General features: G+C 40.1%; 1 protein-coding gene across 1 annotated transcript in view; it reads right to left on the bottom strand.

The window, feature by feature from the left end:
- The window catches only part of CNTNAP2 (contactin associated protein 2), a 1,639,050-nt gene that overhangs the window by 1,281,886 nt on the left and 329,897 nt on the right, over positions 1-27,267 (bottom strand). Inside the window, exon 8 of the mRNA XM_070787139.1 lies at positions 23,326-23,590. Within this exon, the coding sequence (XP_070643240.1) occupies positions 23,326-23,590 (265 nt within the window). The remainder of the gene's footprint in view (positions 1-23,325; positions 23,591-27,267) is intronic.

The raw sequence follows: 27,267 nt of genomic DNA, 5'->3' as shown, positions 1-27,267 counted from the left end.
GCATTAGGGAAAAGAAATTTGGATCCAAAAGTACATCCAAAATTCAAAATTAACAAGAGAGGCTTCCCCAAAACAGTTCCATTTCCAAATCAGTAAGTGGATGCCAAAGGAAGACCCAGCTGTTCTTCCCAGCTCTGCACCCCAGTGGCGACCATTCGGCAGCAGTGAAAACACTGGGGCGACGCGTGAAAAAGAGAAAACAAAGCTCTGAAAAGAACCACTGTTGCGTTTTTTGCTTTGCAAACCAAACAGACTACCAAATACAAGCCAAATAAAATCTACGTTTTATATGTGCATTTTTTTTGTTACCCTTTAGAAACTGCTTTCTGTAAAATTAGTGGCAGAGAAACAAAACAATTGTGTTCATGCAGGTGAAACTGAAGAGTGGAAATACTAAACTTAGGGCTCAAAATAGACTTTTGTCTGAAATATCATGACATTTGAGTTATCTCTATTAACAGAGATTATTTCAAGGCGTCAGTTGGTAAGTACATTTTATACTTGATTATATTTGGTTGTTATTATTCAAAAGCCTGCATGCTATAGATATATACCGACTTTATTATCAATTTACCGCCCATTTTTCATTGTTTTCTTACTGCCCAACCTTATGAAACAGTAATTCTATGCCTACTCATCATTTTCCTTACACCAGATACCTCTTACTTACCTTTTGATTTACTGGATATCTCACCATTTCACCTAGCTTTTGGAACTCCTGCCGCTTCTTTCTTTCTTTATTCCTTTTTCCCCTTCCTTCCTTCCTTTCCAGCAAGCGGGACTAGAAAGTACATGGTCTTAGGGAGACAACCAAATTCATTTCAAGGACTGACTCTGCCACTTTAGAGCTTAGAGAATGGGTATGATCTTCACAAGCTTTGGCACTCTCCTTATAAAAGGACAATGCCTATTTCAGGGTTTTAGGATTTGCTGTGACAATCGTGAGGGAAAAATATATCAAGCACCCAATATCTGTCACAGAGTACCCCTCAGGATCTTCTCGTTCTGTTCTTTCTCGTTGCTTTTCATGAAACAGGACTGTCTTGGTTGTTCTAGTATGTTTACCTTCGAGTTCCTTTCAGGGTTTATCTCCTATCTCCTTCAATAGTCCTTCCAAATAGGCTCAATGAATTTTCCTTATAGTAAAATCTCATTATTCATCTATTTTTACCTATTAAAATTTCATCATTTTGAGTACACTTATTGTGAATTCTGGGCTTTTGTGATAGCTCAGTTGGTAAATAATCTGCCTGCAATGCAGGAGACCCTGGTTTGATTCCTGAGTCGGCAAGATCCCTGGAGAAGGGATAGGCTACCCATTCCAGTCTTCTTGGGCTTCCCTTGTGGCTCAGCTGGTTAAGAATCCGCCTGCAATGTGGGAGACCCAGGCTCGATCCCTGGGTTGGGAAGATCCCCTGGAGAAGGGAAAGGCTACCCACTCCAGTAATCTGGACTGGAGAATTCCATGGACTGTATAGTCCCTGGGGTCTCAAAGAGTCAGACACGACTGAGTGACTTTCACACATTGTAAATTCTCATCAGAGGTGGCAAGAAGCTGGCTGAACAAGGAGTGGTCAGTACTAATAATATAATAAGGAATATTAAATGAACACATATATAATATAAGCTATAAGGGAAATAAGTAAAATATATGATAAAGAGTAATGGGTATTAAATTTATATTCAGATATAAAAGATAATCTATGAGTCAGGTCTAGCTGGGACAGGAAAAACTTAAGGTACAAAGGTCCTACAAATGCAAAGAACTTGATTAGTCAAGCAATGTAAATACAGGGCAAGAAGGAAGAGCTGAGTTTGGAGGCATAGCTAGAAGCCAGATCATAGAAGGTGTAATAAGCTATGGTAAGAAGGTGCTTGGGGCTGGTGCACTGGGATGACCCAGAGGGATGAGATGGGGAGCGAAGTGGGAGGGGGGTTCAGGATGGGGAACACATGTGCACCCGTGGCGGATTCATGTGAATGTATGGCAAAACCAATAAAATATTGTAAAGTAATTAGCCTCCAATAAATAAATAAAAGAAAGTTAGGGTTGAAACTCTCCAGGATTTCTTCTCAGGGAGTGCCACGATCTGATTGTTAAATGATCTCCCTGGCTACTGCCTGGATAACTGAGTAGCTAGATTTGTTGTTGTTCAGTCCCTAAGTCTAGTCCCACTCAGTGACTCCATGGACGGCAGCACGCCAGGCTTCCCTGTCCTTCACCATCTCCCTGAGTTTGCTCAAACTCACATCCATTGAGTCGGTGATGCCATGCAACCATCTCAGATATAATAGATAAAAGGTTATAGAGTGGCTTTACAGACAGGGCACTGTTTATACCCTCAGTGCTTTAGCACATAGGAGGTACCCAAAGTGTATTAACGAATGAGTCAGAAAATAATGTGTGTTGATACATGCGATTGTGTGTATGTGTGTCTACGGGCGTGTCTGGAAGTATGTTTACAATCTGCAGATAAGATTGAAGTCACATAGATGAGTAGCTTTTTATGGAAAACTGTGACTTTTCCCTTCTTTATAATTTCTTTTTTTTTTTTTTTATGATTCTCACGAAGCGGTGTGTGAATTTTTTGTGAAGGTCAAAACCAGGGTAATAAAAGGATACCCAGGGATATAAAGGTGGCAAGGAGAAGGCTAGGCTCTCGGCTTGCTCTGGGGGAGGACCAGTGGCTCAGCTGGCACCATGCCCACCGTGAGACGAAGCTCACTTACGAGCCCATAACCTCAATGAAGAGCGCGCACAAGGAGGGCAAACTTCCACATTGACTCCTCAGAGAAGAGGATGTAATTCCTCTGTCAGCAGAAGCTGGATGATCATGGAAGAAAGTGCTTGCTCTTTTCCTTGCTAAATCCTCTTTTGACTTTCTCTTTTGCATACCTCTCTTTTGTTTCTCAGCTTATATTAGGTTTGCCGAAAAGTTTCCATAACATCTTACAGAAAAATGCAAATGACCTTTCCAGCCAACCCAGCACATCAAAGGAATACATTTTGAATACGATTATAGTTCTGGCTCATACTTCATTCTAAAATTCTCTTTCCCTTACCTTGGTTATAGTTAATTTTTTCTAGCACTTGAATCGAATATTGACAATCAATCATTTGACCATCTAGATAATCATCTGCTGCCTAATGCCTAATGACAAACTCACACAGAGACACAGAATTTATGTTTGTGTCTATTACTGATAAAAACAGCAGGAGCAAGTTATAGTGAACAAGGCACAAGAGTGTAGACATATTTAGAAAAGGAGAGTTTAGAGTCTGTGTAAAAAAAAGAAACAGTAATAAAACATGGTTGAGAATAGTGCAGAAGAGTATTTACAAAAACAGTCTCATTTTATGAGTTCTGACCACAGTAGAGAGGAAGCAAAAGTGTCTTTTCGTTGTGTTGAAGTGCAAAAATGCCACAAAGAAAGCAAATGTAAAAAAGGATGTGTCTAGGAGTTTTCAAACTATATATAAATTGAGAAAGGGCAGTGGGGGGAAGAAGGAAGAAGCTTATAGCAGTATAGTACAAAACAATAAAGACAAGGGAAACTGAACAGTCCTAAAGGAACCTGTGTGGATCACAACAAACTGTGGAAAATTCTTCAAGAGATGGGCAATACCAGACCGCCTGACGTGGCTCCTGAGAAATCTGTATGCAGGTCAAGAAGCACCAGTTAGAACTGGACGTGGAACAACAGACTGGTTCGATATCGGGAAAAGAGTACATCAAGGCTGTATATTGTCACCCCACTTATTTAACTTATATGCAGAGTACATCATGAGAAATGCTGGGCAGGATGAATCACAAGCTGGAATCAAGATTGCCTGGAGAAATATCAATAATCTCAGATATGCAGGTGACACCACCCTTATGGCAGAAAATGAAGAACTAAAGAGCCTCTTGATGAAATGAAAGAGGAGAGTGAAAAAGCTGGCTTGAAACTCAACAATCAGAAAATGAAGATCATGGCATCTGGTCCCATCACTTCATGCCAAATAGATTGGGAAACAATGGAAACAGTGAGAGACTTTATTTTCTTGGGCTCCAAAATCACTGTAGATGGTGACTGCAGCCATGAAATTAAAAGACACTTGTTCCTTGGCAGAAAAGTTATGACCAACCTAGACATCATATTAAAAAGCAGAGAAATTACTTTGCCAACAAAGATCCATCTAGTCAAAGGTATGGTTTTTCCAGTAGTCATGTATGCATGTGAGAGTTGGACTATAAAGAAAGATGAGCACTGAAGAAATTATGCTTTTGAACTGTGGTATTGGAGAAGACTCTTGAGAGTCCCTTGGACTGCAAGGAGATCCAACCAGTCCATTCTAAAGGAGATCAGTCCTGGGTGTTCATTGGAAGGACTGATGTTGAACTGAAACTCCAATAACTTTGGCCACCTGATGCAAAGAGCTGACTCATTTGAAAAGACCCTGCTGCTGGGAAAGATTGAGGGCAGGAGGAGAAGGGGATGACAGAGGATGAGATGGTTGGATGGCATCACCGACTCTATGGACATGGGTTTGGTTGGGCTCCGGGAGTTGGTGATGGCCAGGGAGGCCTGGCGTGCTGCCGTTCATGTGGTCGCAAAGAGTCAGACACGACTGAGGGACTGAACTGAACTGAAAACAACCTCAGGAAACAGCTTGTGTGTGCTTAGTCATGTATAACTGTGACCTTAAGGACTTTGTAACCCACCAGGTTCTCTTTCCATGGAATTTTCCAGGCAAGAATACTGGAGTGCGTAGCTATTTTCTCCTCCAGGGGATCTTCCCCACCCAGGGACTGAACCCATGTCTCCTACACTGGGAGGCAGATTCTTTACCATTTAGCCACCTGGGAAAAGATTAGCTTAACTTATGTAGCAGAGAATACAACATAAGTCCACATGCAGAGAGGGGAGATGAGCCTGGACTCCCTTCCAGGCACTGGGCTTTGGGAGTGTCACAGAAGAGATTGCTCAGCTTGCGCACTATTGACATTTGGTGCCAAATACATATGTATTCGGCAAGGAGGAAGGTTTGTCCAGTATTTTGTGGGATATTTAGCAGCATCTTTATCTTCTGTCCTCTGGATGACACTAGTGCATGCACACACACATATATCCATCCCCCAATTTATCACAAGCAGAAATTTCTCCATGTATCATCAAACATCGCCTTGGGTCAAAATCATACCCAGTTCAAGACCAGTACTTTAGAGGTTCTGTTCCTTAAGATTTCTTCTCTTCACCTCTCCATATTAATATCTACAGTCTCATTAACAGGGAAAAAGGGAACCAGAAAAGCCAGGAACCCTTATTAATATTACTTTTTTTTTGGTAAATATCCAAACATGTCAGAAGAGGTAATGGAAGAAAGCAAGCACTTTAGAAAATTTGAGGATGAGTTATAATTCTGACTTGTTTAATGTCATATCATCTTACTGATTAAACCTTTTCCCTTCTAAATCATTCAAACACGGCAAATGGAGGCATTATGGCACTCAATTCGAAACAGAATTATTGAATTTTAAGGTTTTTACTTCATTAAAAATTGATGCCTCACTCTCCCACACACCTACCACCTGCGTTCAGTACTGGGGATTCACTCGTTCACAGTAACAAAGCTCACATCCTATATTTTGTTTGCAGTAGTGATGCCCATTGGCTGTTCTATGTAACAATGTGTACTGTGCATGACAGAGCTGCTCCAGGCAGTCAAAAATACATGAAGATATCGAGCACCCTCTTTCTCTTTCAGCTTCCATTTCTTATGGAGCCTATCAAGGGTTTTATTTCCCTCATCAAGCTTTTTATGAACAAATCATTTGTTAGGCATGCCTGTGGAGCTGATTATCCTGCATGAAACAGAATACACAGCTCTTTGGTCAGAGAAGGTTAGGTGCATGCCTGCCCATGCATCTACATGCATGATCCAGGTCTCACATTTTCCTCGACAGCATTGCATCATAAAGGATACAGGACAAGAGAAGTTGTTAGCTCTGTTCTTCCCATCCCAGTGAACAAAGCGTGCTGGAAGAACAGCAAGTATACACCATATGGTCCTCTGTGAACTTGGGAAACACAGGTGCTTGTTCTGGAACTGGGATGAAAGGATGAAGGATGGTGGAGGTATCATTTATTCTATGTTCACGTGTGGTGTCTCCTATGAATTCACTCTGAAGTTTAGGTTTTATCGTTAAGCTATCCTATAGAGAAAGAGTTAGCGACTGGAGTCAATAGAAGTCATCGATAGAAGACAACACAATTTGATCATCCAAGACACCATTTCCCTTGGCAAAGCAACTCAGACTAGCCTCCTACAACAAATGCAGGCTTTGCTTTAAGTGAGTATAGAACTGACTGGAGATCAGAGGTCTCAAGTAGAAGGTTGAAAAAACATTGGTTTCCTTATTTTCCTGTGGCATTATCATGTCAAAAGCATTCCCAAGACTGAAGAAGAGAATAAAGCTAAATTAATTTTAATCATGCACATTTCTACTCTTTTGTATTCTGTGTGAAAAAAAAAAAAAAAACAAAGGGAATATGACTAATTTCAAGGTTTTACTTCATGTCATGCTCCTGAGGATACATTTTTCAACAAATGTAGATATGCTTTTATTTTGTTCATATAAGAGTTTACCTAGTACAGCTCTAGGCTTCAGTATCCTAAAAAACAACTCTGGCTGCTATAAAAGTATCACATCAAAATTCAGGTCTTGATCAATTTCACACATATTAGCCTCCTACAGTTAAGCAATTATTTCCTTGAGATACTTGCAACTCTCATTTCACAATGAATTTGGTTCATATAAATTGATGAAGACAACAGAATTATAAAGTCACATTTGTAACATCTTGGTATCAGTTCATTAAAAAAATCAATCAACTGGATATTTGGAAACATGCCACATATGAGTCATTGTGCTAGGCTCAGAGGTAGAGAGGCAGAATAAGAACAGGATTACTGTCCTCCAAAAGCTTTAGGAGATTAAACCTTTTCAACCAAGGCAGCCAACACATCTGAACTACATAACACACAATGTCAGACAATTGAAAACAATACAAGTGATTTGAAATTTTAGAAGGATTTGAGATCACCAAGGGATGAATGTTCAGTCTTTTTGTGGAAAACTCATGGGACTTAATCTTAAAAATTGAGGGCTTCATGGAAGAATTTCCAGTGGGAATATGACACAGTGGAAGCAGTTGCTTTGGAATTTTCATCAAGAGGGTATGTACAGAGTGGACTTGTTTAGAGGTTGGAGGCAGAGAGAACAAGGACACCAACCACTGTCCAAGTGGAGCTCCAACAAAGAAAGATGTAAATATTCATCAGCTATTCTCTGCCAAGCGTTGTGAATTCTAGGAGTCCAGAGATGAGTGAGACATCATGATGAGTGAGTACATTACAATGTAAGTTGGAGCAAGAAAAGTTATTGTTCAGGATATGAGATGCTCTGCATACTGGAGGATGGTAGATTACTCTCTGGGGTTTGAGAGAGGAAATGATACTAAGTTATTACTAAACATTACTAAAACTGAGTCTTCAAGGATAAGTAGGAGTTGGCTGGGACAGCATATAGAGAAAGGGATTTTTAGCAGATAGTGGAGAGAAGCCAGAGTTTATGGTGTAAAGCAGGAGAAATGAAGCCAAATGACTCCAGCTGGGCTCAGTTAGTACATACTCATAAAATTAGTATTCTTAGAAATGAGGACTTAAAGATAATGGAGAAGAAAATCAAAGTATTTTCCTTGCATTTTAGAAATATAAACGTGGATAATGCGAGAGAGAAATGAGAAACAGTAAAGGAGAGTATTTAACAGGCTCGTGGGAGAATCCCAATGAGACATGAGCAGGGTATCTTTGGTGTGAGGTGCTGCACTCAACAAATATATCAGCTGGGTCATATTCCACAATGCCTGGTCCTGGGTGAGTGAAAGCCAGTCTGCTGGATTAATGTGAGAGGCTGCACGGTAGAATAGCCAATAGTTCTGACTTCAGACTCATGGTCTGGACTCTTTTTCAAACTTTTCTTACTAGCTGTGATAGTCTAGGTGAGTTATTCCGTCTCTATGTCTGTTTCTTTACCTATACGAGGCAGATGACAATAGCCATTATATTGAGGAGCTGTCAAATTAAATCACTTAATAATTTGTGCACATTATCTTTGTTTAAACAGTGACTGAAACAGAGAGAGACCTCAATCAGTGCTAGCCACTGGGCAATCTGATTCCAGAGTTATATGCTTATAACTGTTGTATCAGAAAAACAGGACAATGATAAAAAAGCAGCACTCATTCGGGCAAGTAAGATGGCTTCACGATCTTTTCAAGTGATGACTTTTTGAACTAGGATAAGGAAAGTAGTATTTGGTCACCCTGGCGGCTCAGATTGTAAAGAATCTGCCTGCAATACGGGAGACCCAGGTTCGATACCTGGGTCAGGAAGATCCCCTGGAAAAGGGAATGGCAACCCACTCCAGTATTCTTGCCTAGAGAATTCAATGGACAGAGGAGCCTGGAAGGGCCCATGGGATCACAGAGACAGACACAACAGAGAAACTAACTCTAAGGAAACGAACGTATAAGGCACTTCCACAGAACTGGTGGCACTTGCTATACCATTATAGGTGCCAGGCAAGGATGGAAAACACAATTTGAATTCTCTCAAGGTTTTGAACTTGGATCCCAGAAGAATGATTTTACCATTGCTATAAATGAGAAAGAAGGATTCACAGTTGTATCTAATTCACAGGGTCACTGAAGCCATACACATATTAATTCATTGTAAAGGATTTCGCACAGTGATGGGCCTTGTGTAAGCTCTCAGGAGTTATTAGTGATCATCTTAAGACTTCACTGCATCTCAGGACGAGAAGAGAGACACATCTGAATGACCCTGGAGTCCTATTTCTTGCAAACTCTTAGCACCATAGTAGAGAGCTGGACCAGCAGATCTGAGTCAGCACAGAGGAGAAGTGACTCGGCTTACAGCTGCTGAAAGCAGCCACTCGGCTCCAGCGGCCTCCCTTTTCTAACAAGGCAGTTTTGTTTTGTTTTCACTCCTTCTGCCATCATGACATAAAGCTTAAAAGTGCAGGCTCTGCTCTACTGGAAACTTGGCTATGGTGTCAGCCAACCACATCATGACATAAAGCTTAAAAGTACAGGCTCCGCTCTACTGGAAACTTGGCTACGGTGTCAGCCAACCATCTATGCCCAGTCAAAGCTAAGGGCTTGGGGCATTGTATGTACTTTACTACTTCTCTGCTCAGAGTTCTCTCCATATCTCCCAATAAACTGTGTCATATCTACATGCCTAGAACAATAGGCATTTGATGACAGCGGGAGGCAGAGACTTGGCATAGGTCTGCGTGGATATTGAAAGGGGGATATCGGGTTGGGAGATGGTTGAAACTTAGGCCCACAGCGGTAGACACTATCCCTAGGCAATAGCGGGCTGTAGTCTAGACTCAAATCAGAAATGGTAGGGTTAACATAAAATAGCACAGAGAGTGTGTGGAGAAAAGGGAAGCCTCCTACACCATTGGTGGGAATGTAAATTGGTGCAGCCACTCTGGAGAACAGTGTGGAGTTTCCTCAAAAAATTAAAAATACAGTTGCCATATGATCTCCAGGGCATCTCACTCCTGGGCATATATTCAGACAAAACTATAATTTAGAAAGATACATACACCACTATGTTCATACCAGCACCATTTACAATAGCCAAGACACGGAACAATGTAAGTGTCCACTGACAGATGAATGGACAATAAAGACGTGATATACTGTATCTATCCATCTACAGTGGAATAGTACTCAGCCATAAAAAATAATGAGAGACCGCCATTTGTATCCACATGGATGGACCTAGAGATTATCACACTAAGAGACGCAAGTCAGAAAGAGAAAGACAAATAACAGATTGTATCACTCATATGTGGAATCTAAACTATAACACAAATGAACTTATTAAAAAACAGAAACAGCAACAGACTCAGAGACACAGAGAACAATCCTGCAGTGACCTGCAGGAGGGGGTATAGCAGAGGGAGGGATTGGACTTCAGGGTTACCAGACGCAAACTATAACATATACAGAATGATAAACTCATATACAGAATGATAAACAAGGCCCTACTGTATAGCACAGGAATCCATATTCAAAATCCTGTAATAAACCATAATGGAAAATAATGTGTGTGTATATTTACACACACACATATAACTGAGTCACTTTGCTGTATACCAGAAACTAACACGGCATTGTAAGTCAACTATACTCCAATAAAACAACTTAAAAAACAAAAAAAGCAAGGGATTTGAATGAGAGACAGGAGGACTGCTGGGAAATCAGAGGTGAGCATACAGGATTCAGGCAGGACAGTGGCAGAATGGTGAAATGTCTAGGCGGAACAAGAGCCCTGCCTCTGGATAGAGGTTTAGCAGTAGAGATTTGATCTCTGAAATGATGCCAGAAAGAACAGAGGACCAGGAGAATGACTGGCAGATTACCGGCATCTTTCAGAAAACATCAGATGCTAATAATTAGTGCTACAGCAGAGATCTAGGCAGAGCTTTACTTGTAAAATTTAGATCTTAAGGTGTGAGAAGAAAAAAGTGGTGGGAGAAGAAAGGACTCAGAAATAACTGCAAGAATTCAGTTATCAGAAGTAGGGTCTGTGCTTAAGTTACAAAGGGCGCCCCTGGTGGCTCAGCTGGTAAAGAATCTGCCTGCAATGGGGGAGACCTGGGTTCGATCTCTGGGTTTGGAAATGTATCAGAAGAGCAAAAGAGACACTGATGTATAGAACAGTCTTATGGACTCTGTGGGAGAGGGAGAGGGTGGGAAGATTTGGGAGAATGACATTGAAACATGTAAAATATCATGTAAGAAATGAGTTGCCAGTCCAGGTTCGATGCACGATACTGGATGCTTGGGGCTAGTGCACTGGGACGACCCAGAGGGATGGTATGGGGAGGGAGGAGGGAGGAGGGTTCAGGATGGGGAACACATGTATACCTGTGGTGGATTCATTTTGATGTTTGGCAAAACTAATATAATTATGTAAAGTTTAAAAAGAAAATAAAATTAAAAAAAAAAAAAGTGGTGGGAGAAGAAAGGACTCAGAAATAACTGCAAGAATTCAGTTATCAGAAGTAGGGTCTGTGCTTAAGTTACAAAGGGCGCCCCTGGTGGCTCAGCTGGTAAAGAATCTGCCTGCAATGGGGGAGACCTGGGTTCGATCTCTGGGTTTGGAAATGTATCAGAAGAGCAAAAGAGACACTGATGTATAGAACAGTCTTATGGACTCTGTGGGAGAGGGAGAGGGTGGGAAGATTTGGGAGAATGACATTGAAACATGTAAAATATCATGTAAGAAATGAGTTGCCAGTCCAGGTTCGATGCACGATACTGGATGCTTGGGGCTAGTGCACTGGGACGACCCAGAGGGATGGTATGGGGAGGGAGGAGGGAGGAGGGTTCAGGATGGGGAACACATGTATACCTGTGGTGGATTCATTTTGATATTTGACAAAACTAATATAATTATGTAAAGTTTAAAAAGAAAATAAATCATAAAATTGAATTATGATCAAAGACTAGTCCATAGACATGATTACTTTCCATAGACATGATTACTTTTTCATACAATGTTACCAAAGGTAAATACTTTCTAAGTAATATCCTGTGGCTCCCTGACAAGTTCTCTTGTTAAGAGCTTTTAGAAACAAAGGAAAGAGACAAAGAAATACTGAGGCAAACATCTCAGAGGGCATCCAAAGGAATCTTTTTTTTTTTTTTTTTAACATTTCGAAATTTGTTCTGGAGTATAGTTGCTCTACAATGTTGTGCTAGTTAGCAAAGTGGATCAGCCACACATACTCACATATTCCCCCTTTTGGATTTCATTCCTATTTCGGCCACCATAGGGCACTGAGTAGATTTCCTTGTGCTATATAATAGGTTCTCATTAGTTATTTATTATACATAGAAGTGTGTAGATGTCAATCCCTATCTCCCAATACATCCCACCACCCCTCCCCACTTGGTGTCCATAAGTTTGCTCTCTAAGCCTGTGTTTCTATTTCTGCTTTGTAAGTAAGACCATCTATACCATTGTATTTTCAGATTCTTCGTTTATCTGTTAATATACAATATATTTTTTTCTCTTTCTGATTTGCTTCACTCTGTATGAGAGTCTGTAGGTCCATCCACATCTCTGCAAATGACCCAGTTTTGTTCTTTAGGCTCCTCTGAAGTCAATTTCAGAGGTTGCCAGGTGGCTTTATGAAAATCAGCAGGGTTCCTCTCCCAAAGAGACTCATTTCCGAAACCAATTACAATAAAGTCATAAGTAAGCCAATGAGCCTAAATTCTTCACAGGTGGGATGGCTCGGATTGCTTAAATTCATCAAAGAAAAAGAAAGGTAGATGACAGTCAGATATACTATCTCCCAGTCTGAATTTGCTGCTTGAATGAATTACCCAGGGTAATGCTCATCATGAGATTAACCGGAGACGTGAGAGTTTGGGTGGAAGTTCCAATCCAGTGAGTCTGCTTTGCATTATTTTGGATTATGAAGGTAAATCTCTTGATTTTTTTCTATGCCAACACTATTTTTATCTTGTTAACTATTTCAAACAAAATTATGCACTCAAGGGTAAAAATATGTACAGCTGATGTGGTGGTTAATTTCATGTGTCCACTTGACTTGGCCATGGGGTGCCCAGATGTTTGGTTAAACATTATTCTTGGACTTCCATTGGGGTCCAGTAGTTAAGAGTCCACCTGCCAATGCTGGGGCCATGGGTTTATCTCTGGTCTGGGAAGATTCCACATGCCACAGAGCAACTAAGCTTGTGCACCCCAACTACTGAGCCTGTCCTCTTCCTTACTTCTCTTCCACCATGACAGAAGCCACAATAAGGAGAAGCCCGCTCATCACAATAAAGAGTACCTCCTGCCTGCTGCAACTAGAGAAAGCACCTGTGCAGCAGCAAAGACCCAGCACAGCCAAACAAGCAAGAAAACTATTCTAGTGTGCTTGCGAAGGTGTTTCTGGGTGAACATAACACTTTAACCTGTAGACTTAGTATAATAACATGGACTGGTCTCCCTAACATGGGTGGGTCCCATCCAATAGGCTAAATGCCTGAATGTAACAAAAAGGCAAAGTTTTGAGTAAAGTTATGGGCTTCCCTGGTGGCTCAGCTGGTAAAGAATCTGCCCACAATGCGGGAGACCTGGGTTCGATCCCTGGGTTGGGAAGATCGCCTGGAGAAGTGAAAGGCTACCCCCTCTCCAGTATTCTGGCGTGGAGAATTCCATTACTTGTATAGTTCATGGGGTCGCAAAGAGTCGGACATGACTGAGGGACTTTCACTTCATGGGTAATTACCTCTTTCTGCCTGATGGTTTTCCAGCTGGGACACTGGGCTTTTCTGGCCTTCAGACTCAAACTCAAACACTGGCGCTCCTTGAGCCTGCTAATTTTTACACTGTTTTTTATACCATGAGGTCTCAGCCTCCAGAATTGTATAAGCCCGTCCTTCTAATAAATTTTTCCTCTCCCTATATACAGTCTACTGGTTATTGCTGGAGAACTGTGACTAATATGGTTGGCTTTCCTCTCTCTACTGCATAAATCTATACTGCTTAAATTTACCGATTACTCATCTGTCAGAGAAGTTTCAGTCCTTAAAGTTACGTGAAACATAACGATGGAGAACCTCTCAGCAAAGCTACCCTGTTCTGTGTCCTCCACTCTCTTGCTTTGGAAACAAGCATATTCAGTGATTTATACATTAAATGTGGGGTTCCAGAGCTGTGTTCCTTGCTGGTCTTGCACAATTCATTTTATTCTCGTAGTTAGTTTATAGTAGTGATGACTTATTTTCTCTTTGATTAGCTTATTTGTGCAGTAAACTAAATAGTGAGAGGCAGGGAGACCTGGTGTGCTGCAGTCCATGGGGTTGCAAAGAGTCAGGCATGGCTTAGTGACGGAACAATAGCAACAAAAGTAAATAAAGCTTTTAAAACATAACCTGATCCCCAGTGGGGGCTTTTACCTCCATTTTATCCACCTAAGTTTGCTAAGTTTTACCCTCTCCTTGCAACTTTAAAAAATTATTAAACACACAGGCGCACAATCATGTTTTATTCATCTTCCCTGAAGAAGGCATAGGATATTTTAAAAGGCCCCCAAACCCTGTGGAAGCTAGAGTGGGTATGGTATCTTGCTGTGTGATTATAAATTAAAATGTCCCCTTTCCTTCCTGAAGAATAAGTCAATACCTAATATTACAAAACTTTCCTCCCAGCCTCTTTTTTCTTTCATGTTGGAATATAATGCTTCTATTGATGTGAAAATGCACCAGCATGCACTGAAATATAATTCAAGGTAGATTTGCACTCAGCTGGCATGATGATAGCACAGCCACTTTGGGAATTGAAATATAATAAAAAGTCAGTTAGGTGACACTACCTGGGAGCAACACACTGTTAACTCAAATGCTTTTTACTGGGTACCAGGTGATTCTCACAGCACGTCTACTTGTGAACTCGGGAGAATAAAATCAGCCATCTGTGTTGTAGGCATATCCAAGGTGAGCTATATTTATAGCTATAGATACGTATCTATTGCTCTATATCCATCTCACTTTTGGTTTTTGCTAAAAAGGGGAGATATGCTATCCTAGCACACATCTAAGCTCCTAATTAAAATGAGCACAATGCTTCACCCATCAACCTTCCTCAGGCTCCATCGTTCCCAAGAACTCAGAGCTGTATTTTGTCATCAGCATCCTAAAATGATGAATTTCTGTTTTCCTCGAACATTTTATGTATCTAGATAACCATCCGAAAGTAGAAACTTCTTATTTTTTTAGATATTTTTTAGTAGAACTATACATATAGAAATTTTCACTCAGTTGCATCTAACTCTTTGCGACCCCATGGACTATAACGGACTAGGATCCTCTGTACATGGAATTCTCCAGGGGAGAATACCGGACTGCATATCCATTTCTTTCTCCAGGGGATGTTCCTGACCCTGGGATCGAACCCAGGTCTCTCCTGCACTGTAGGCAGATTCTTTACCATCTGAGCCATCAGGGAAGCCCCATTTGGAAATAAAGAGATTTGTAACTCCTGATTCACTATTAAGAGAGAAAAATAAAATCTGTTGTTTCCTGAGAGCCAGTAACAGTTTTAAAAGAAAATGCCTTTATATATGAATTCACCTATCTCCCCCTCCCTTATTTATCCTAAAAAAAAAAAAAGGTTTACAATTAGCTATGTATATTTTCAAATAAATGCTCATAGCTGCTAAGTCGCTTCAGTCGTGTCTGACTCTGTGCGACCGCAGAGACGGCAGCCCACCAGGCTCCCCCGTCCCTGGGATTCTCCAGGCAGGAACACTGGAGTGGGTTGCCATTTCCTTCTCCAATGCATGAAAGTGAAAAGTGAAAGTGAAGTCGCTCAGTCGTGTCCGACTCTAGTGACCCCGTGGACTGCAGCCCACCAGGCTCCTCCGTCCACGGGATTTTCCAGGCAAGAGTATTGGACTGGGGTGCTATTGCCTTCTCCGAAATGCTCATAGACTCAACATAAAATGTTCCATTTTTTATGTGAATGCCATTTAGGAATTGAAGCTGAAGCCCATTGTTTAAGGACAGAGTTTTAAAAAATTGATTATATAAATGCTTCTATTTAAGTAGGGAAACTAGACCTTTTAAATCAATATAACGTACTTTATGTAATTTCCATTCATCATGTTGTTAAGCGGTATACTTTTTAGGAGTGCCATTTTACTCACAAGTATCATTGTATTACTATATACATTTTTTTTAATACTACTTGATGTTTGTTTTAGAAAATTGGATATTATGGAAAATATGTTAAGAAATTAGTAATGGACTGATAACCTACCAATTAGAGATAATTAGTATTATCCAGATTTATTTCATTCATATCTCTTTTCTAGTTATCTATACATTTATAAAAATAATAATATTGGGATTATATTCGACATAATTTTTGTAAACACTCTTATTCACTATGTTTTCCAATTGTTATAGGATTTTTGAGAAACATGATTTCTTATGACATAATAGTATTCCACATAAGGATGTGCTCTTTAAAATAACCTCTTCATTGAAAATATTTACTTGATTTCAATTACTTTTATTAGATATATACTGTGATAATATATCAATGTACATCTTTACTGAAAGTCACTCAGTCATGTCCAACTCTTTGAGACCCCATGTGGAATTCTCCAGGCCAGAATACTGGAGTGGATAGCTGTTCCCTTCTTCAGGGGATATTCCCAACCCAGGGATCGAATCCAGGTCTTCCGCATTGCAGGCGGATTCTTAACCAGCTGAGCCATGAGGGAAGCCTGAATCATCATGACTCAAATTTAATTAAAGGATATGCCAAGACTTCTAATATATTCAGCTTCTAAAAAACTATGGCTTAAATTTGAATTAAGGAATATAATATATATTATCAAATAATTCTCTACTTTGCTATAAGACAATGTAAAACAAATCACTTGAAGTATGTGAAGTAATGCCTAAACATTACTTACTTTTTGAGTTATAGAAATTTATTTTAAGAAAACTATAAAATTATATGGAGTTTGAAATTACAGAGCTGAAAATCAATTCTCAATAACTTAAAACATAAAAATATTATAAACAACCATTTTTCCTTGAGGCTTCCCTCATGGCTCAGATGGTAAGAATCTGTGTGCAATGTGGGAGACCTGGGCCCTATCCCTGGGATAGAAAGATCCTTGGAGAATGGAATGACTGTCCACTGCAGTATTTTTGACTGGAGAATTCCTCAGAAAGAGGAGCCTAGGAGGCTAGTGTCCATGGGGTCTGAAAGAGTTGGACATGAATGAATAACACATTTTTTTTTTCTTATGTGAGGAAAAATAAATCTCATGATGCAAATTATTACTGAACTTAGAAATTGGTATATGGATCAATTCTTCCAAATATTAATATACTAACTACATTTTCAGATGTTTGTAAAATCAAGAGAAGAGATATTCTAATTGTAATAGACAGTGCCAGGAGCAGTCCTTGGGAAATGCATGTGCTGAGATTGAACTGGGAACTTGCCAGTATTGGCCAGCACATTTCCCAGCTATGCACAAAGCCAAGAAAATGTCTATTCCTTAGGCTATGGTCTGGATGTGTGTTGAAATTCGTGTGTTGAAATCCTAATGCCCATAATGACAGTATTAGTAGATGGGGCTTTGATAGGTGCTCAGGTCAGCAGGGAGGAGCCCTCAGGAATGGGATTAGAGTTCTCATAAAGAAGACAGCTCAGATCATCCCTTTTACCACTTGTTTGTTGTTGCTGTTGTTCAATTACTAAGTCATGTTCAACTCTTTGCGACCCTGTAGACTGTGGCACACCAGGCTTCCCTGTTCTTTACCATCTCTTAGAGTTTGTTCAAATTCATGTCCATCAAGTCAGTGATGCTATCCAAACATCTTATCTTCTACTGCTCTCTTCTCCTTTTGTCTTCAATCTTTCCCAACATCAGGCTCTTACATAATGAAACAGCTCCTTATATCAGATGGCCAAAGTATTGGAGCTTCAGTTTCAGCATCAGTCCTTCTGATGAATATTCAGGGTTAATTTCCTTTAGGATTGACTGGTTTGATCTCCTTGCTGTTCAAGGGGCTTTCAAGAGTCTTTCCTAGTACCACAATTCGAAAGCATCAATTCTTCAGCACTCAATGTAGGAGACATAAAGAGAGGTGGGTTTGATCCCTGGGTCAGGAAGAGCCTCTGGAGAAGGAAATGGCAACCCACTCCAGTATTCTTGCCTGGAGAATCTCTTGAAAAGAGGAGCCTGGTGGGTTACAGTGCATAGGGCTGCAAAGAGTCAGACACAACTGAAGCGACTTAGCATGCACACAACCTTCTTTATGGTCCAACTCCCTCATGAGAACATAGCAAGAAGTCTGCAGTCTGCAACCAGGAAGAAGACTCTCACCACAGCTCGACCAGACTGGCACCCTGATCTCAGGCTTCCAGCCCCCAGAACTATGAGAAATGTGTGTGTGTGTGTGTGTGTGTGTGTGTGTGTGTGTGTATAAAAATGACATAGTTAACAGATTTGGTTATGGCAGTTTGGGTGGACTACGATACTTTCCCTTACAGGACCCAAATGGCCAAATGGAAATTTATCAAAGGTTTGCAGAGGAAATTTTCCTGCAAAACAGAAATAAAGCAAGGCCCCAGGAAGTTTCCCTTTGGAGACAGGAATACAGAGCTGATGTTTAGTGGTGTGGATGTTAAGAAGCCATTCCATAATTGAAGCAATGTGGGGCTTTCCTGGTGGTTCAGATGGTAAAGAATCTGCCTGCAATTCAAGAGACCCAGGTTTGATCCCTGGGTCAGGAAGATCCCCTGGAGGAGGGCATGGCAACCCACTCCAGTATTCTTGCCTGGAGAATCCCATGGACAGAGGAGTCTGGTGGGCTACAGTCCATAGCGTCACACATAGTCAGACAAGATTGAAGCGACTTAGCTCGCACTCACGCTTGCACTCTCTTCATAAACAAAACAATGAGGTTTGAACACTTCAACTTAGCAAACAGTTGATTTAGGAGGAGGGCATATTCTGAATGATTCTTCTAAAAGGTTTTGTTTTCATGGATAGAAATTGATTTTTTCTTCAATAGGTGAGAAAGGTCATTAACAGAAATCATGTTCCTTTCTCCATATAAATGCTAAACCACTTTCCATCACCTTATTAACAGGGCAGATGAAAACTTTACAGTGTATTCTAAGCATCTCTTTGTAATTAGGGCATAAAATTGATGCATTTTGCAATTAAAAACTTTATTTCAAATGGTATGCAGATTCTTTGTGTGTCTGTGTGTATGTGTGTGTTTTGTTTGGCTATGTATCAGACAGTAATACACAGGAATACTTTTTCTCTTACTACTGTTACAATATTATAATATTGTTTCTGGAAGATACATTTAGTTTTCCATTATGAATTGATGGCATAAATACTCTCAGGTAATTAGAACTTAAAAAAATCCCAACTCTTCAAATGAGAAGACCAGTCCATAGGTCAGTGTTTTTCTAATTATGGGTTGCAGCTTGTTTTTAGGTCACGAAATCACTTAGTGGATCATGGTAATTTTAATTGAAGAGCGACAGAAGAGAAAACAACAAAATTATGAGAGCACGTTAAAACATAAGGTAAATTATATTTAATGAAAACTTGGTTTCAGTAGGTATTGAGTATGATATAAAATGCTTTCTCATTGTTTTGGTCAAAATCATTTGAACCAGGAGGATGCTGTGCTAAATGAAACAAGTCAGAGAAAGATAGATACTATATGACCTAACTTACATGTAGAATCTTGAACTAGAAGCCATAGAATCAAAGAGTAGAATGATGGTGGTTTCCGGGGGCTTGCTGTATATTGGTCAGAGGGTACCAGTTTTCAGTAAGGAGACGAAAATGTCCAGGGGAATCTAATGTACTGCATGGTGATTTTAGCTAACAATACTGCGTATTGGAAATTTAAGTATACGTCATGACAAAAATAAACTCAAAATGGCTTAAAGTCTTAAATATGACATGATACCATAAATCTTCTAGAAGAGGACATAGGCAAAGCCTTCTCTGACATAAATTGCAGTAATATGTTCTTAGCTCAATCTCCCCAGGCAAAAGAAATAAAAGCAAAAATAAGCAAATGAGACCTAATTAAACTTACCCGTTTTTACACAGGAAAGGAAACCATAAATAAAATGAAAAGACAACCTACAAAATAGGAGAAAATAATGGCAAACAGCGTACCTGACAAGGGCTTAATTTCCAAAATAAACAAATAGCTCATAGAACTCAATATCAAAACAACAACCCAATCAAAAAATGGACAGAAGACCTAAAGAGACATTTCTCCATAGACAGATGGCCAACAGGCACATGGAAAGATGCTTAACATCACCAATTATTAGAGAAATGCAAATCAAAACAACAATGAATTATCACCTCACACCAGTCAGAAAGGCCATCATCAAACCATCTGTCAATAATACATGCTGAAGAGGCATGGAGGAAAGGGACCCTCCTGCACAGTGGGTGGGACTGGGTACTGGTGCAGCTGCAATGGGAAGGTTCCTCAACAAACTAAAAATAGTTAGGACAGGCTCTAGACTAAAAATAGAACTACCATGTGATCCAGCAATCTCGCCTCTTGGCATTTATCTGGAAAAGGCAAAACCTCTAAATCCCAAAGACACATGCACCCCAGTGTTCACTGCAACACTATTTACAATAAGCAAAACACAGAAGCAACCTAAATGTCCAGTGACAGATGAAGGGATCAAGAATCTGTGGTATAGAGACACAATTAAAGGTTACTCAGCCACAAAAAGGAATGAGATAATGCCGTCTGCAGCAACATGGATGGACCCAGAAATGATCATACTAAGTCAGGCAGAAAAAGAAACTACCATAGGACACCACTTACAGCTGAAATCTAAAAAAGATACAAACGAACTTTTTACAGAAACATACTCACAGATACAGAAAACAAAATTATGGTTACCAAAGGGAAAAAAAGTGGGGGGATAAATTAATAGTACGGGATTAATAAACACACTGCTATACATAAAATAGCTAAGCAATAAAGATTAACTGTATAGCACAGGGAACTATGTCCAATATCTTATAATAGCCTATATGGAAAATATTCTAAAAAAAGAAATACACACACATATATATATATAAACATATGACTCACTTTCTTATATACCTGAAGCCAGAAGCTAACACAATAATAAAAATCAACTATATTTCATATAAAGAATAGGGTAGATATAACACAGAACAATTATCCTTTGTTAAAAGCAAATATCAGTGTACTCTACGTATGGGAAAAATGGAAATCTTTGAAATGTCAATATTTCATTGGACTATATAGGAATGAGACTACAGAAAAATTCAAATATCAAATCCTGTTTTCCTTAATTTGCACAGATTCTAATATAAATTAACAAAACCATCTAAACTTTACTTTTATCCTATTTAAGGAAACTTATGAGGAAATGGTAACCCACTCCACTATTCTTGCCAAAAAATCCCATAGACAGAGGAGCCTGGCAGGCTACAGTCCGTGGGGTAACAAAGAGTTGGATATGACTGAGCAATTGAGCATACACACACATTAAGGTAAATTAGTTGCTGAATATTGTATTCCTTTGTTTATTATATTTTATTTTTATTTTATATTTTATATTTATTTTATTATATTATATCCTGGGGTCCTAAATTCGGAGAAGGCAATGGCACCCCACTCCAGTTCCCTTGCCTGGAAAATGCCATGGATGCAGGAGCCTGGTAGGTTGCAGTCCATGGGGTCGCTAAGAGTCGGACACAACTGAGTGACTTGACATTCACTCTTCACTTTCATGCATTGGAGGAGGAAATGGCAACCCACTCCAGTGTTCTTGCCTTGAGAATCCCAGGGACGGGGGAGCCTGGTGGGCTGCTGTCTATGGGGTTGCACAGAGTCGGACACAACTGAAGCAACTTAGCAGTAGCAGCAGCAGCAGGGATCCTAAACTAGACATTAAATTAGCAAATGTTTATTGATTACTATGTTTAAGATCCTATTCGTTTAATTATAATGGTACTTGTTACATGGAAAACCACCAGGAGTTTGGGTTTTCTCAGCGATTTCCAGGAGGGCGGACTTCATCTTGTGTTTTTATGTGTTTAGGCATTAGAAATGCCTGAACATCAATTTTAACAGAATCTAATGGGGAGTTTTTCAACGGTGGTAAATATTTGTATGTGTATTTGTTTTATGTGCTATTGTGGTCTCTCCAGATAAATTCTATTTGCTCCAACTCTCTCCACATGAATTTATACTGAGATGCAGTGATAAAATATGGTGATCAATCATTTTCCCTATGAGCTTTTGGAGAAAAGCAAAACTAACAGTGCAAAAAATGAAAAAGTAAATATCTAGGTATTTTACAAGAGCTTTTGATTTCAATTATTCAGATACACCTGTGACATAATGCTTCCGTGTCTTCCTTGAGTCCTTGTCTGTAATAGACCACACAGCCAGCTCATACAAAAACACACAGCCTGTTGCATGAAAAGGCACATATCCTCAAGCAGGAGATATTCTGTGAACACTAGTTCATGGAGCCACAGTGCTGACTTCAGCAAACCTTCCTGGAGCATCTCTTATGTTACAGGCATTGCTCTACGTGCAGGGGCATGGTCTCTGCCTTCAGGGAGCTGATAGTATACAGGAGAAATGAAATGGACCCAATCATAATAGTGTCACAAATGAACACAGAATATTTAGAAATCAGAGCTCACAGTCGCACAGTTGAGCCTTCTATTAGGAACTTTCTCTCACAGTATTTAGTACATCTGTACTAGGGGCTCCGAAAATACTCTTTTTCCTTCCATCTTCCAATTCTACTTAGAATTGAAGTACTTACTTAAAACACTGCTTTCAAGAAACATCTAGAGAAATTTGATGATTTGTGTTTTTTTTACTATTTTTCAGTCCCATATCAGATATCATTTTCTTTGTTTATGATATCTTGTTTGGCAATATCATCTTTCTTTGTGCCATCATATTGAAGGACTATTCCAAAGTCGACCAGTTTATTCAAATAACAACAATATTACCTAAGTCTCCATTTATTCTGCCACTATACTGTCAAGTTTAAAAATGACTCTACTTAGCCAGGCCAGTCTTCCTTCAGTTGATCCTTATCTCTTGTCATTCTTCTTTGTACACATTTCCCCTTTTTTTTTCCCCTAATACTTTGCATACATTTAGAAGACCACTTTGAGCTTTTGATTCAAACAGTAGAACTTACCTTTAAAGTCATAATTTACATCAACGCAACCTTATTACTCGTAGTAAAAGGAATGTGAATGTCCATAAACTCAAAAGATATCAAGCACTCTTATGTTAATAAAACAATCATTCTTTGTTTTTGAACATATGATCTTAGAGGAATATCCATTGCTCAATGCAAGAGGGACTAGCATTTGTAAAAAGGAAAGGATTTCAGTCCTGTCAAGACAGTCCCAACCAACTTTCTTCCTCGCCTATCCTCATCCGCTCAGCGTTTCTAAGTTTCCCTCATTCAGTCTGCACTCAGGGAAGCCAAGGCAAGATCTCAGAGTCTGAATCCAAACATAATCACGAGAGTGTGCCAACAACAAAGTAAAAACATAACCCTAGCTGAGGAAATCACAACAGCAGTTTCAGGCACGAACGTCGAATAGATTCACTGACCTGACGAGATGTCTATCTGGTTCATCTTGGTCTGCGTGACGTTGATGTGAACACCGACTTTGCTCTCAGTGAGGTCAATTTCCACGTTGCCCAAGTTATCTGCAAAATGACTGAAAAGCAGGAGACCATTGGGGTTCCAAGTCCTGAACTGGAAGCTAACCGAAAACAGGTCCTGGTGAAGCCGTCCGGGCACCTCCAGATAACTGGTAGCGTTGAAAAAGACAGGTACTGTGTAAGGCTCCACACACGAGAAACTCAAATTTCCCTGGAAGACAGAAGGGCATGCTTTGAGGAAAATGTAGAATAAAACAAGCACCCAGGTAAGACAGCTGACCAAGTGAGAGTTATACACATTTCAAACCCGAGCTTGAGCTGTGTGCAATTCCCATGTGCAGTCATGTGACACAGATTCATGTGTCCTTGAAAGGACATGTCCTGGCATGTCCTTTCTGCTGTAGCTAACAGAGTTCAGCAGCTGGCTATCAGACTGAGGGATTCATGCAAGCACCTTGCATCATGGATTTGACAAACTGACAGCCTGGTGTGCTGGGCTGGCTATGAAATGGATACGTCCCTGTGTAGTGGGCTTGGGAGTGGACCACTGGACTTTCTGAAGAAAGCAAAGAGCTGCTTCCTCCTCCCCCACAACTGACAGTGTATCAGCTAGGGAGGAGATGCCTCTGTTTTCTTTTGGATGGCCTTGGTCAATTATTTATTAATATATAAATCTAGTCTCACTGGGAATGTTAGTTGCTGTTTATTAAACTAGGATGGGGCAAATATTCTTGAGTCTTAACTCCATACCTATTAACTAGTTAGTCAAAGCTATGGTTTTTGCGGTAGTCGTATGGATATGAGAGATAGACCATAAAGAAAGCTGAGCACCGAAGAATGGATGCTTTTGAACTGTAGTGATGGAGAAGATTCTTGAGAGTCCCTTGGACTGCAAGGAGATCCAACCAATCCATCCTAAATGAAATCACCCTGAATATTCATTAGAAGGACTGATGCTGAAGTTCCAATACTTTGGCCACCTAATGGGAAGAGCCAACTCATTAGAAAAGACCCTGATGCTGGGAAAGATTGAGGGCAGGAGGAGAAGGGGACGACAGAGGATGAGATGGTTAGATGGCATCACTGACTCAATGGAGATGACTTTGAGCAAGCTCTGGGAGATGGTGAAGGACAGGGAAGCCTGGCGTGCTGCAGTCTATGGGGTTGCAAAGAGTCAGACAAGACTGAGCAATGGAACAACAGATTATTTTGTTATTCAACTCAAACTCTCATTTACATTCCCATGAAATGTGCATATATCTTAATACATTAATGCTTTCAGAAACAGTGACATGAATGTACAAAAGGAAAAGAAAACTGTTAATTGAAGCTTCCTTCTCCCCCTCATGCTTCCTCTATTTGGTACAAAGAAATCTGATTATTCAGATACACTGAATTTTATATTCTAGGATCTAAGTACCTTCCTTTTAAAGATATGAAAAAAATCTACATTTTTTGCCATCTTTTTTTTTTAACCCCACTATATCTTGAGGAATATGATTTGAAGGCATTTTTTTTTCTTTATTGTTTCCTTAAACACCACCACATACTTATCCCCAGAGGCACAGTTCTTCCATTTTAGTACATTAACCATTTAAACTAAGTTAGGCTGACCCCCCAATTAATATTCAAATTAAATCTGTGCTGCACCTGCATATGCATGCATGCTAAGTCGCTTCAGTCATGTCCAACTCTTTGTGACCCCGGAGACTGCAGCCCTCCAGCCTCCCCTGTCCATGGGGTTCTCCAGGCAAGAGTACTGGAGTGGGTCACCATTTCCTCCTCCAGGGGATCTTCCCTACCCAGGGATCAAACCAGCATCTCTTACGCCTCCTGCATAGAGGAGGTTGGCAGGCAGGTTCTTTACCACTAGGGCCACCTCAGAAGCCCTGTATCTTCACAGATGATTAGATGACTATTTTTAAAGGCTTACTTTTCCTGATGAAAAGATCTGTTTATGCACAAAAACTGACATGTCATAACTGACCACTTGCCTGTGTTGTGGAGACTGTCTCCCAGCAAAGTGAAAAGTTCTGAGTGATGGTGCTGATTCTGGAGTCAACATTTAATGAGGAAATGGGTGTGTGTAAGGAGAATGGTGCAGGATAAGTGCTGAGCCACTTACACAGAAGTATTAGCACCAGACATCTTCAAAAGCAAATCTCCTCTGTAAATATTTGCCTTTGTAGAGCAACTTGCAAAATGTCCTGCCTGCCTCTACGTTGCCTAAACCTTTTAATACACATGTTTATTTTTGTTTAAAAGCCTTTTCTGTGTCTGCTCCTTCCATTTTAACAAATGTAATTATAGATAATTTAGGCTTTTTAAAATGTCTTTGTTATTCAGGTTAAAATACCATTTATAAGCAACAATATTTTGTGGTAAAAGTTGACTTTGGAATGAGTCTCCAGAGTGCAATTCTCTGTAGTTTGAGAATCTAATGGATACATGTGAGGACCAACTGGGAGGTTTGGGGCAGAAATAACACTTCACTTCTTAAAGGTGTAAATAATGGGAAGGGTATTATGATAATTTGGGTTCTGCACCTTTCTGTCTTAGGTGATAATTTGATAATTTCTGAGGAAACAAAAGGATTCTGATGCCATTTTATCCAAAGCTTAAAATAACATATATATATATATATCAGATCAGTTACTCAGTCGTGTCCGACTCTTTGTGACCCCATGAATCACAGCACGCAAGGCCTCCCTGTCCATCATCAACATCCAGAGTTCATTCAGACTCATGTCCATCGAGTCAGTGATGCCATCCAGCCATCTCATCCTCTGTCATCCCCTTCTCCTGCCCTCAATCCCTCCCAGCATCAGAGTCTTTTCCAATGAGTCAACTCTTCACATGAGGTGGCCAAAGTACTGGAGTTTCAGCTTTAGCATCATTCCATCCAAAGAAATCCCAGGGCTCATCTCCTTCAGAATGGACTGGTTAGATCTCCTTGCAGTCCAACACCACAGTTCAAAAGCATCAATTCTTCGGCGCTCAGCCTTCTTCACAGTCCAACTCCCACATCCATACATGACCACAGGAAAAACCATAGCCTTGACTAGACGGACCTTTGTTGGCAAAGTAATGTCTCTGCTTTTGAATATGCTATCTAGGTTGGTCATAACTTTCCTTCCAAGGAGTAAGCGTCTTTTAATTTCATGGCTGCAGTCACCATCTGTAGTGATTTTGGAGTCCCCCCAAAAAATAAAGTCTGACACTGTTTCCCCATCTATTTCCCATGAAGTGGTGGGACCGGATGCCATGATCTTCGTTTTCTGAATATTGAGTTTTAAGCCAACTTTTTCACTCTCCTCTTTCACTTTCATCAAGAGGCTTTTGAGTTCCTCTTCACTTTCTGCCATAAGGGTGGTGTCATCTGCATATCTGAGGTGGTTGATATTTCTCCCGGCAATCTTGATTCCAGCTTGTGTTTCTTCCAGACCAGCGTTTCTCATGATGTACTCTGCATATACATTAAATAAACAGGGTGACAATATACAGTCTTGATGAACTCCTTTTCCTATTTGGAACCAGTCTGTTGTTCCATGTCCAGTTCTAACTGTTGTTTCCTGACCTGCATACAAATTTCTCAAGAGGCAGATCAGGTGGTCTGGTATTCCCATCTCTTTCAGAATTTTCCAGTTTATTGTGATCCACACAGTCAAAGGCTTTGGCATAGTCAATAAAGCAGAAATAGATGTTGTTCTGGAACTCTCTTGCTTTTTCTATGATCCAGCGGATGTTGGCAATTTGATCTCTGGTTCCTCTGCCTTTTCTAAAACCAGCTTGAACATCAGGAAGTTCACAGTTCACATATTGCTGAAGCCTGGCTTGGAGAATTTTGAGCATTACTTTACTAGCGTGTGAGATGAGTGCAATTGTGCG

The sequence above is a fragment of the Bos indicus genome, chromosome 4 (genome assembly GCF_029378745.1).
Source record: "Bos indicus isolate NIAB-ARS_2022 breed Sahiwal x Tharparkar chromosome 4, NIAB-ARS_B.indTharparkar_mat_pri_1.0, whole genome shotgun sequence".
Lineage (NCBI taxonomy): Eukaryota > Metazoa > Chordata > Mammalia > Artiodactyla > Bovidae > Bos > Bos indicus.
Note: the sequence above shows the minus strand (reverse complement) of the source record. Positions and strands in the feature narration are given on the sequence as shown.